The sequence below is a fragment of the Mus musculus genome, chromosome 2 (assembly GCF_000001635.26).
Source record: "Mus musculus strain C57BL/6J chromosome 2, GRCm38.p6 C57BL/6J".
Lineage (NCBI taxonomy): Eukaryota > Metazoa > Chordata > Mammalia > Rodentia > Muridae > Mus > Mus musculus.
In genome coordinates this window covers 166,955,167-166,966,849 of record NC_000068.7, presented here as the reverse complement: position 1 = coordinate 166,966,849, position 11,683 = coordinate 166,955,167, and the positions used below count along the sequence as shown (strand labels likewise).

Below are 11,683 nucleotides of genomic sequence, written 5' to 3'. Positions count from 1 at the left end.
GCTGACTCACCTGATATGTGGATCAGGGATGCACCCAGTATATTTCTTTTTGTAAAGATTTATTTTATTTTTGTATATATGGTTATTTTGCTTGAATGTATGTCTGTGCACCACTTCTGAATGTATGTGCACCTGGTACTCTTGGAGGCCAGAAGAGGGCGTCACATATCCTGGAACTGGAATTACAGGCAGTTGTGAGTCACCAGGTGGTTACTGGAAATCAAATCTGGGTCCTCTGGAAGACCAGTTAGTGCTCTTACCCATTGATCCTTTTCTCCAGCCACTAACGTGGGTTTTTGTGGACATTTAATCCTGGCTAGTGTTGTTCTGTTTTTGTTTTGAGATAGTCTGTTTAGGCTGGTCTCAAATCTGTAATCCTTCTGCCTTGGCCTTCCTAATACTGAGAGTATAGGCCTGTACCTCTAGACCTAGTGAAAATATTTGTTTTAAAGTTTCTTTTTTTTTTTTTTTTTTAAAGATTTATTTATTTATTACATGTAAGTACACTGTAGCTGTCTTCAGAAGAGGGCGTCATATCTCGTTACAGATGGTTGCGAGCCACCATGTGGTTGCTGGGATTTGAACTCTGGACCTTCGGAAGAGCAGTCGGGTGCTCTTACCCACTGAGCCATCTCACCAGCCCTGTTTTTTTTTTTAATTGTGTTTTTGTGGTGCTTGTGTGCAGTGCTGTGTGGAGATAGAGGACAGATCGTAGGCTTTGCTTTTTCATTCACCATGGGGGTCTCTGGGATAGAATTTAGGGCAGGCTTGACAGGAAGTACCTCAGTCTACTATGCCATCTTGAAGGTCTCAAAGGGATATGCTTTCTTATTTTTAATGAATTAATTTCTGTGTATGGGTGTTTTCCCTGCGTACCACTGTTGCCTGGTGCTTCCAGAGGCCGGAAAAGGGTGTTAGATCCTTTGGAATGGGAGTTACAGAGAGGTTTTAGTAGCCTTGTGGATGCTAAGAATTAAACCTTGGTCCTCTGGCGGGGCAGTCAGTGCTTTTAACAGCTGAGCCATCTCTCTAACCTAGTCCCACTCCCAAAGGTTTGCTTTAAAATGTGGGTTATTGGGGCTGGAGAGATGGCCCAGCAGGTAAGAGCACTGACTGCTCTTCTGAAAGTCCTGAGTTCAAATCCCAGCAACCACATGGTGGCTCACAACCACTCGTAATGAGATTTGATGCCCTCTTCTGTTGTGTCTGAAGATGGCTACGGTGTACTTACATATGATAATAAAATAAATCTTTGGGCCGGAGCAAGCAGGCAGGGACTGACCAAGTGGAGTTGACCGAAGAGAGCAGGGCTGACTGAAGCGAGCAGAGGTACTAAATTGAATTCCCAACAACCACATGAAGGCTCACAACCATTTGTACAACTACAGTATACTCATATTCATAAAATAAATCTTTTTTTAAAATGTGGGTTATGCCATGACAATAATCTTTCGAGCTGTTTTGGTTTGTGAAGGTTTGTGAATTAGATGACCTAAGAGAGCAAATTAGAAGATGAGTAGTGTGTGTATTTCTGTGAGTGTGTATACACATGTGTGCAGATGTGTGTGCTGTGTATAGAGTTCAGAAGACAGCACTGGGATTTCTCATGAAATTTTCCACCTATTCCTTAGAGGTAGGACCTCTTCCTAAAATGTGGGCTCATGTTTTCTCAGCTAGGTTGGAAGACAGCAGTCCTGTTAGAGCCGGGGTAGCAGACATGTGTGGGACCTTGCTGTGTCAATGTAGGGATCTGAATTCTAGTCTTTATGATTAGACAGCAAGTGCTCTTACTGCTGAGCCCTATCTCCAGTCTTAGTCTGTATTTTCTCAAGTCATCAATTCTGAGGTTAAAGTTCCCTGTTGATGTATATGAAAATGAAACTGGGTTTCCTGTCATCTGTGACCATGGTTCAGCCCCACTGTAATGTTAGGTTGGAGATATCTGGATGTTTTCTGGTCCTCATTTGCCTCCTCTAGACATCCACTTCCCTCAACTTACCCAGGTTTTTCCCGTGATTCTGTACACTGTGTGGATTCTTGGATTTCCTGATGGATGTCCAGGGGTAGAGTGCTTGGCTGTTAGCATCAGTGTCCAGGGCCTGAACCATCCTTTGTATGATTTTGTGTTGCAGAAAGTATAGCTTCTACCATTGAGCTCAATGCACTGTGTGTGAAACTGGAAAGAAAACCAATGTATAAGCCCGTGGACCCTCACTCTCGGATGCAGTCCACCTACAGCTATGGCATGCGTGGAGGTGCCTATCCCCCCAGGTATGTGCTTGGGGTGGAATTAGTTGGGTTTTTCCCTAAAGTAGTCTCTATGAATTGTGAATGATTTGGTCTGCCTCAGGTTCACCTCTGGACTTAAGGTGTGCCTTTGGTACTGTGCTGGGACTGTTGAAGCCTACTGCCTTTGCAGAGGGCCCAAGCAGGTTGCTCAGGAGCAGCTGCATTCACACCCATGGTCTGGCTACGTTGTTTCCTCAGCACATGCTCCTGAAAGTCTTCTCTGACATTGTGCTTTGTGCAACGCTGAGACTAAGTAATAGTGCTCAGAAGGGTCAGAGCCTAAAGTGGCTGCAGATGGCCTATAACCCTAGAGTTCCAGAGGTGGAAGCAGAAAGAGTATCTGCTAAGTAGAAGCCAGGCCAGCCTGGGCTACATAAACTCTTGTTGTATGTTCAAACCTTTGCTTCAGGAGTGAGACATTAGTGAACAGATCAGTGATGGAGGCAGCTGTTTCATTTTCCACCCATCCTCTGATGAGGTGCAGGAGGGCAAAACCTCAAAAATACAGGTTTTGAAGTAGAAGGAACCAGACTCTTTTGGACTTGGTGCTGCTGAGATTTCCAAAATGAGGGTCATTTCCAAAAGACGTCACCCTTAAAATTCCCAGACTCTTTGAGAGATGTGCAAGTGCACACTGAAGGCTTGAGAAAGGAAAGCAAGCTAAGTTTGTCTCGGCCAGCACCTGCGTTCATTCAGGCACTGTCAGTATGGCCTATTGTGGAGCATCAGATGCGTACATAGCATGTGTCAGCTACTAGAGTAAGTGTGACTCTAGCGCTCTGCTTAGTCACAGTGTGGCAGCTGTAGATCATATGAGTTTTAGGGCAGCTTTTGTAGAGCTGACCAGGAGGTCTTTCTAGCTATGAGCACGGTGACAAGGCCAGAGTACACAAAGAGTGGGGTTTGCTGAAGAAAGTATGGCTGACTTAGGAGATGGAGACTGAGACCCTACCCTTGTGTTTGTAGATACTTTTACCCATTTCCAGTCCCACCTTTACTCTACCAAGTTGAGCTCTCCGTGGGCGGACAGCAGTTTAATGGGAAAGGAAAGATGAGACCACCCGTGAAACACGATGCCCCTGCCCGTGCGCTGAGGACTCTGCAGAGTGAACCCCTGCCAGAAAGGTTGGAGGTAAGGTGGACGCGAGCTTGAGACACCTCACTGACTTCCAAGGTGCTGCTGCTGTCTGTACTACTGGGTAATTAATCCAGATTCTGTCACTGGGAAAGTGTCCCCTAAATGTCTCAGCAGGAAAGCAAATGGCCTTTCCTTTTCCCCTGGCAATGGAGTGTAGAGCACATGGTGGGTGTGGGAAGGCCGGGGCTCTTGAGTTGTGAGTGTCGGATTCTCAGTGCTGACACCTATGCTCTTGGAGCTGCTGATTGGTGTTCTTTTTGTTTTTTGTTTTTCCTGTGTAGCTCTGGCTGGCCTAAACTCACAATGTAAACCAAACTGGCCTTGAACTCACAGAGCTCTGCCTGCCTTTGCCTCTTGAGTGCTGAAATCAAACCTGTGAGCCACCACGCCCAGCTAGAAGCCATGATTTGTGGTGCTAAATTAAGAGTATTTGTGACCTTCAGCCCACCACCATTTTCTGTAGAAATGCTTTTAGTCTTTTGTTAGCACGTTATCCTAGAACATGGTGCATGTATTTTACTCAAAGATCTGCAGCTTGAGCAGGGCTAGATGTGGCGGCTTGCTGGCAGAGGAAGCTCACCAGGACGTCACCAGCTTGGGAGGACTTAGTAGAAAAATGGCTCCTCCTGACAGGGCACCGTAGTTTCTGGGTAGTGTCCCTCTTACAGGGGCTGTTGGTACCTCCTCACAGTTTGGTGACTGCATCTCAAGAATGAGAATCCTTATAGACAGGAAAAGGAAGCCAGTTATTAAAGCCAATTCTCTGAACCCACAGCCTGGCTTCTGTCATGGTTTCTAGGTTAGGCAGTCCCAGAGCTAAAGGAAGGAGATAAGGAGACTCACCTTTGTGTGTTCTTTTATTAAAGACCACATTAGATGAACTCTCAACTCTAGTACAAGCATTATCCAGTGGCTTCTAGGGCACTCACAGTGTGGAAAAGAAGGTGTTGAAGAATTTGGAACTTTTTGTTTGTTTTAGCTACTGCTAAAGGTTAATGCTAATATTATTAGCCATGGGTTGTGATTTAAAACTACAGGGTAGAAAAGGAATCTTACAGGTTTTTTTGTGTTTGTTTGTTTTTTTTTTTTTGTTTTCCTGTGCCTGGAGAGTAAGTAATTTTTAAAAAAAAAATTTATTTATTTATTTTATGCATATGAGTACACTGAAGCTGTACAGATGGTTGTGAGCCTTCATGTGGTTGTTGGGAATTGAATTTTAGGACTTCTGCTCACTCTGGCCCAAAGATTGATTTATTATTATAAGTAAGTACACTGTAGCTGTCTTCAGACACACCAGAAGAGGGCGTCAGATCCCATTACAGATGGCTGTGAGCCACCATGTGGTTGCTGGGATTTGAACTCAGGACCTCTGGAAGAGCAGTCAGTGCTCTTAATCACTGAGCCATCTCTCCAGCCTGAGTAAGTAATTCCTAGGATGACTGTTGGTAGTTGCTTGACCAGCTTCATGCCAGTGAGAGACTTATCTCCAGGGTGGATGCAGCCTATGGATGGCACCAGCTGGCATGGCTCCCTCATAGACAGTCAAATTTCAAACCAAACTTTGTAGGTCTTCAGCTTTCTAAGGCACTTGGAGGGAAGATTAGCTTTAAGAACTAGCCAAGGAAAGCAGCCATGCAGCCATAAGGGACAGGGAGAGGTGGCTGTTTAGGAGGCTGAGGTAGCACTGTCCCTTGGGTCCAGCTTGGGCAGGGCGGCAAGCACATGAAGAAGAGAAGGCCAGAGCTCTGCTGTTGAGGGGTAAGGAAGCATCTAAGCCTGGCTGCATGATGCTGGGGAAGCCAGTGGGTAAGGGAGCTCAGGCTGGGAAGGAAGCAAACTGTTGTTGAGGACGGGGAGAAAGAATTGCTTATGGAGCTAGAGTAAACAGATGTTTATTCTGGAGCCTGCCTGGATTGTTTCCATGGATTTGTACCCAGGAGCTTGCTTTCTGGTATCTTATTTGATTTTTTTTTTTTTTTAAAGATTTATTTATTTATTATATGTAAGTACACTGTAGCTGTCTTCAGACACTCCAGAAGAGGGCATCAGATCTCATTACGGGTGGTTGTGAGCCACCATGTGGTTGCTGGGATTTGAACTTCGGACCTTTGGAAGAGCAGTCGGGTGCTCTTACCCACTGAGCCATCTCACCAGCCCCCTTATTTGATCTTTATGGCTGGCTCGTCTACTGTCCTGTGGGCAAGTAGTCAGCTTGATGAACTGACCCACACAGAAAAGCCTGGCTAGTCCTGCCATGGCCTGCTAGCACATTCAGCCAGGAGTTCCTCTCAGGACTAATCCTGGAAATAGAAGTTGACAAATTTGGCAGAAGAAAGCAGCAGTGTGAAGCCAGAAGCTCTGGTGAGGTCCTGGGCTGCTGGTGCTGCCGGTCTACCCTCTCCTGAGTCTGATGAACTTTGTAGAATCTATGTTATCAGCTCAGAGAGGTGGCCTGGGTACTCTGAGTCCTCCTGGCAGGAGGACTGGTGAACCTTGGTACCGAGGTGGACTGTCCTGGTCAAGGGGACTGTATTGGTTTGTGCCTTGGCTGTTTGCCTGCTGTGCTGTATGAGCCAAGGCTGTTGGGCATTCTGTTCCATTGCATTCTTTACAAATGTGGTTTCCAGGGCCTCTAGTCCACTTGTGCACCAACCACAGAGCACTTTCCTCCGACCACCTGGCTCACAGACTTAGCCATGCTTACTCTTTCCACACTCGTGCCTTCCACACTCAGCCAGGCCCACTGCGCCTGAAGGTGTGCTGCTGTGGTTTGTTAGTGACTTTACCAGCTGGACTCTGGCAGGGTTTGATCTGAGGCTTAAGATTTAATACCATGTGGCCTTGGTCTCTGGTTCATTGTTAAGTCTGTAGAGTCAACGTTCAGTGCTTTCCAACTAACTGTTGGTGGTTTGACTGAAAGTTAACTTGTTTTTTTTTTTTTTTTTGGTTTTTCGAGACAGGGTTTCTCTGTATAGCCCTGGCTGTCCTGGAACTCACTCTGTAGACCAGGCTGGCCTCGAATCAGAAGTCCTCCTGGCTCTGCCTCCTGAGTGCTGGGATTAAAGGCGTGCGCCACCACTACCTTGCAGCTCTTTTTAAAAAAGATTTATTTATTTTATGTGTGTGAGGACACTGTTGCTTTTTTTAGACATCCATTCCCATCACAGACAGTTGTGAGCCACCTTGTGATTGCTGGAAACTGAGCTTGGAACCTCTGGAAGAGCAGTCAGTGCTCCTAACTGCTGAGCCGTCTCTCCAGCTCCTTAAAATTGACTCTTGCTTAACAATTACTCTTCTGTAGGTAAATGGAAGAGAAGCAGAGGAAGAAAACCTCAATAAATCGGAAATAAGCCAAGTGTTTGAAATTGCGCTGAAGCGGAATTTGCCTGTGAATTTTGAGGTAAGCCTATTTCACATGTACAACATTGCCGTACCAAATCCTGTCAGGATTCATTATGGGATCAACTTTCCTAAATATTGGAGTAGTCCTCCTAAAGTGACTTCAGTGGGCAGCCCAGCCCTCCACTGAGGAGAGCAGTACTTACTGCGTCTTCCTTCTTAACTGCGCCATTCTCGCCTTGACACTGGCACCATAGCACACAGGCCCTTTCCCTCCCATTGCTCTAGAAAGCAGCTTCACCTCCCAGATAGTATGTCTCTTAAGGTACAGGCTCTGTCAGACTTGCTGTGTGAGAAATACCCCAGAGGAGCAACCTGGAGGGGGAGTTTCTCCATAACAATTTCAGAGACTCAGGAGAGGGAGGGAGGGCTGGCAGTGCCAGAGCAGAAAGTGCAGGAAAAGCACTGTAGAAGAAAACCACTTTCAGTACAGCTTTCAGTATTAGCAGAGAGGAGTAACAAGGAAGGGCCAGGGCCAAGATGGACCCTAAGAGGACTGTCCACAGCAACCTACCTTCTCCAAGTGAGCCTCCACCTTCCACTGCCTACCACTTCCCAGTGCTGTGGAGAGGCAGGTGTTCAACTTGATGATCAAGATTGACCACCACAGTGGCCCCAAGATCCACAAGGGTTCTTTGAGAGGGACATAGTGTCCTCATTGTTTGTCTATCCTTAGCTTACTGTTTTAATAGTCATTTCTTAGAGATCTGCTGTTCTAAAGATAGTAATTACTGGCTTCTCTGTTCAAAATGCAAAATTATATTTCTGTTCTAGACTAGTCCCAATACACTAGAAAAGAGGAGGCAATTTTTTTAATAGTTTCCCTTGACAGATGCTTGTTGGTTTGAGATGGGGTCTCGCTGTATAGCCCTAGCTTCCCTAGGACTCATGAGATCCTCCTGCCTTTCCCTCTTGGTGCTGAGACTAAAGACTTGCTGCCACACCTATTCCGATGCCCTGCTTTAATTTTGGCTTTGGGTCTTCCTCTGGAAGAACATTCAGTGTTCTTAACCATTGAGCCATCTCTCCAGCCCTTGTTTTTGTTTTTTGAGACAATTTCTCTGTGTAGCCTTGGCTGTCCTGGAACTTGCTCTGTATCCTGGTTGGCCTTGAACTCACAGGGACCTACCTGCCTCTGCCTCCCAGGTGCTGAGATTAAAACTATGAACCACTGTCAGGTGAAGGGTTTTTATTGTAGATATGAGGAAGAGGACCACCAGAGGCGTCTGGAAGAGTCCAGAGCAGAGAAGTGTAAACTGTACATGGCCTGGCCTGGAAAGGAGAGAAAGAGAGAGGGAGGGGCGGAGAGGGAGAGAGGAGGAGGAGGAAGAGGAGGAGGAGGAGGAGGAGGAAGAAGAGAAGGAGGAGGAAGAGAGAGGGGGGTGGCCTAAGAGAGGGCACAGCTGAAATAGCAGGGTTCTAAGGAGAAGTGGACAGCTCAAGGGAAGGAGGCCTTGAGTTAGAAAAGTCTAGGGTCGGTGGGAAGAGTTGAGAAGAGCCAGGGTAGCTGCATGGACTCTGAAATGTGTAACAAATACCTTTGTGTTACTGCAGAGCCTAGAGGCCAGCGTGTGCTGTGCTGTGCTAATAGGCACCACAGGTAGCCATTAGTTTCTTTTGCCAGTGATAAGGGTAATGGCTCCTTTCGGTTCAGGGAAACGCACGTTCCTCAGGAGTGCTGACTTTTGACTAACCACCAGACTTTGGAGGAAATGGAGTTTCCTTTGGACCTGACAGGTAGCAAGTGTCTTTAACCCCTGGGGTGCTCTGCCATCCCCCCAAAACTAAAAAATTGTTTTAAAAAAGCAAATTATTATTATGTGTGTAAATGAGTGTGCTGCAGCAGCACACTGTGGCGGTCAGAGGATGGAGTCCTCCTCCTCCTCCTCTCCATGACCCAGGCTCAGGCAGCTCATCAAGCTTGAGCAGCAGGTGTGTTACCCACCGAGGCGTGTCATTGGTCTGCCTTCTTTTTCTGAAGTGAGGTCTCATACTGGTGTCTTGGGGTCCCCAATTTAGCTCTGCTGAGCCCTGTCTTCACCTCCCCATTACTCAGATCACAAGTGTGAAAGAAACCACACTGGATTGTCTGCGTGGATCAGACTCAGGGTTGGCAGGTTCTTCACCCCACTCTGCGCCTGCTTAGCCTCTGACATTTGTTGCTGTTGCCTATGTTAAGCTATGTCTTAAGAATATTTTAACTCTTCGGGCGTGGTGGCGCACGCCTTTAATCCCAGCACTTGGGAGGCAGAGGCAGGCAGATTTCTGAGTTCGAGGCCAGCCTGGTCTAAAGAGTGAGTTCCCGGACAGCCAGGGCTACAAAGAGAAACCCTGTCTCGAAAAACCAAAAAAAACCCAAAAACAAACAAACAAAAAAGAATATTTTAACTCTTTCTTTATAGTGCTCCCTTTTACTTCAGAAAACTCATGCTTTAGCTGCCAAACTCACCTATTCACCCTTCATTCCATAGCCAAGCGAGGGTGACTTTGTCCTAAGATGTGGCAGTGCTTGCCTTCCCATTGTGGGGCAAATGTCGGATGGACAGCTGTGCTTGCCTCCCAGACCAGTCTGTGTGAGGGATGTCCTTGTCCCCTGCTTTGTGAACTAGAGCCTCCTGGGCCTATATCCTGTCTCCTGTTGTGGAGGTTCTATTGGGCAGGCTGGGGTGGAAAGGAGACATTACCTAGAATGACAGGGCATGTTGCTGGGTGGATACTAGGTGAGAGCTGTATCCCAAACTCTCCCTGGGCAGTGCCTGAAGGAGAAGGAAAACATACTCTTTCTTGGGGGTAGGATAGTATGAGGATACAGCTGTAGAGACTAGAGGGAGGATGGGCTAGATTAGGCGAGTGCCTAGCTCCCCAAATCTCTCTGCTCAGGACCAGCTCTGGTTAAGTTTGTCAGCTCTTGATGGTGATCATCTACCCTGCCTGCGTCTCAGAGCTTTTTAGAGCCGTTTGTTCTGGTGGCAGCTGGGAGCTAGATTGCTGCCCTTCCTCCTCCACCTTGGCACCCGCTTTCTGAATAGGTAGCATTCAGAGACTTCTCAGGCAGCCCCTGAAGAAATCCTTAGGGTGCCCCCTAGTGATGGCTTTGTAAGGTGTATTTCTTTTCTCTTGGTTGTGATAAAACAGTAACTGGGAGCTTGTTTGGGCTAATGCTTCCAGGGAAGTACAAGCTCGTCATGGCAGCGAGTGGGTAGAGTGGGTAGGCGCAGCTGGAGGAGCAGGGTGCTGAGAGCTTGTCTCTTCAAGACAAACACTAGACAGGTGAGGTGGAAGGAGGATGAGTCTGCTCTGTCGTGTCACAGGAATACACTTCCTCAGTACATTCTGACCTATCCAGACCTTGCCACCAACTGGGGACCATGGGGACATTTGTATTCAAGTGAGCACACGAGGTAGTAATGTGGATCATCTGCAGATGGTGTTCCTGTGAGTTCCTGCTGAGTAACTGTCCAGTCAGAAGGGTCATAGCCACAGCCATTGGTAGATTGAGTGGGGCCTGTCTTATCTGTTGCACGTGGCATATGGCCTGGCCCATGCTAGATTCTCAGGAAGTATATATATATTTTTTTTTCTTTCTTGAGACAGGGTTTTTCTGTGTAGCCCTGGCTGTCCTGGAACTCACTCTGTAGACCAGGCTGGCCTCAAACTCAGAAATCCGCCTGCCTCTGCCTCCCGAGTGCTGGGATTAAAGGCGTGCGCCACCACTGCCTGGCAGGAAGTGTTGCAGAATAATAAACATAGTAGTTAATTTCCGCCAGGCTTTGTGTGCAGTCTGTCCTTAGGAATCTGAGTTAGGTGGGCAGAACTTGCTGGCTCCACAATGGTCACACCGGCAGCCTAGGTAGTATTTCATATGTAGCATGGTGGAGCCAAGGTGTGAGTAGATGATCTCACCACCGCTGAGGGGCCAGGTGGGCTGGAGGACACAGTGAGCCAACAGTGTTCGTATTCCATCTGAGGTGTAGACAACGCTGTCCTGGGGAGTTTTCTGATAGTCTGCAGGGTAGAGCAAGGCTGAGTGAGGTGCCTCTGGGCTCCTCTCATCTCAACAGCTGTTTCTTTGACATACTTTGTTTTCTGGACTTTTCTTTCAATTTTTTATTTTTAAAAATGTCAAATTTGATAGAAGAGCTTTAAAGCAGGACAGTGAATGTGTCCTTCACTTACTGGTGAGAGAGAGCACAAGACATTTCAATGGTAGCTTCCACCATGACCAAGTGGTTGCTTGACCAGATTCCTTTAACTAGAGCTGGTCTGTGAGTGCAAAGACTTTCAGCCTTGACTGTTCCTACAGGAAGCTGAGCATTGCTGTGCTGTGGTGTCTCACATACGTACTCCGCCTGTACTTTCTCCACTATTGTGAATTTTTTGCTGTTCTGCCACACAGCTCAGGGCCTTCCTTTCAATCTTGCCTTTTGGTCACTTCATCTGTGACCATCCTCAGCCTTTGTTTTTTGTGAGCTTCGTGTGTTTGAAGGCTTGTTAAGTGGCTCTCATTCTGAGGGAGCAGATTCAGGTAGTGTCCCTCTGAGCTTGGTGCAGCACTACTGTGCTATGGTGGCTATTCCGCTTTTTGCATTGGCTTAGGGTTCTACAGTGGCTATGCTCCTTGGAGGAGTCTCCTTCTCTTGGATTGTGAGACCTTTTGTGGAGACCCCTGAAGGTTGTATTCTTGTTCCCAGGGTCTGACAGTCAGTGTCATCTTTAGGGGTAGAAGGTACAGCGACAATTGCCTGAATGTCCAAGCTGTTGTGGTGCTGTAACTAGAACCTGTCCTTCTCCTCTGATCCTCCGCACCTGTGCTTGTAGCGGACCTTAGATCCTGAGTGTGCCAAGCAGTGTGCTCTA

General features: G+C 47.2%; 1 protein-coding gene across 9 annotated transcripts in view; it reads left to right on the top strand.

Annotated features, from left to right (window-relative positions):
- The window catches only part of Stau1 (staufen double-stranded RNA binding protein 1), a 48,767-nt gene that overhangs the window by 29,466 nt on the left and 7,618 nt on the right, over positions 1-11,683 (top strand). For all 9 annotated transcript variants that reach the window (NM_011490.4, NM_001109905.2, NM_001291160.1 and 6 more), the window contains 3 exons: positions 2,133-2,271; positions 3,256-3,421; positions 6,729-6,827. In NM_011490.4, coding sequence (NP_035620.1) covers positions 2,192-2,271; positions 3,256-3,421; positions 6,729-6,827 — 345 coding nt within the window. In that variant the 5' untranslated portion in view covers positions 2,133-2,191. Of the gene's footprint in view, positions 1-2,132; positions 2,272-3,255; positions 3,422-6,728; positions 6,828-11,683 lie in introns of those variants that run through there.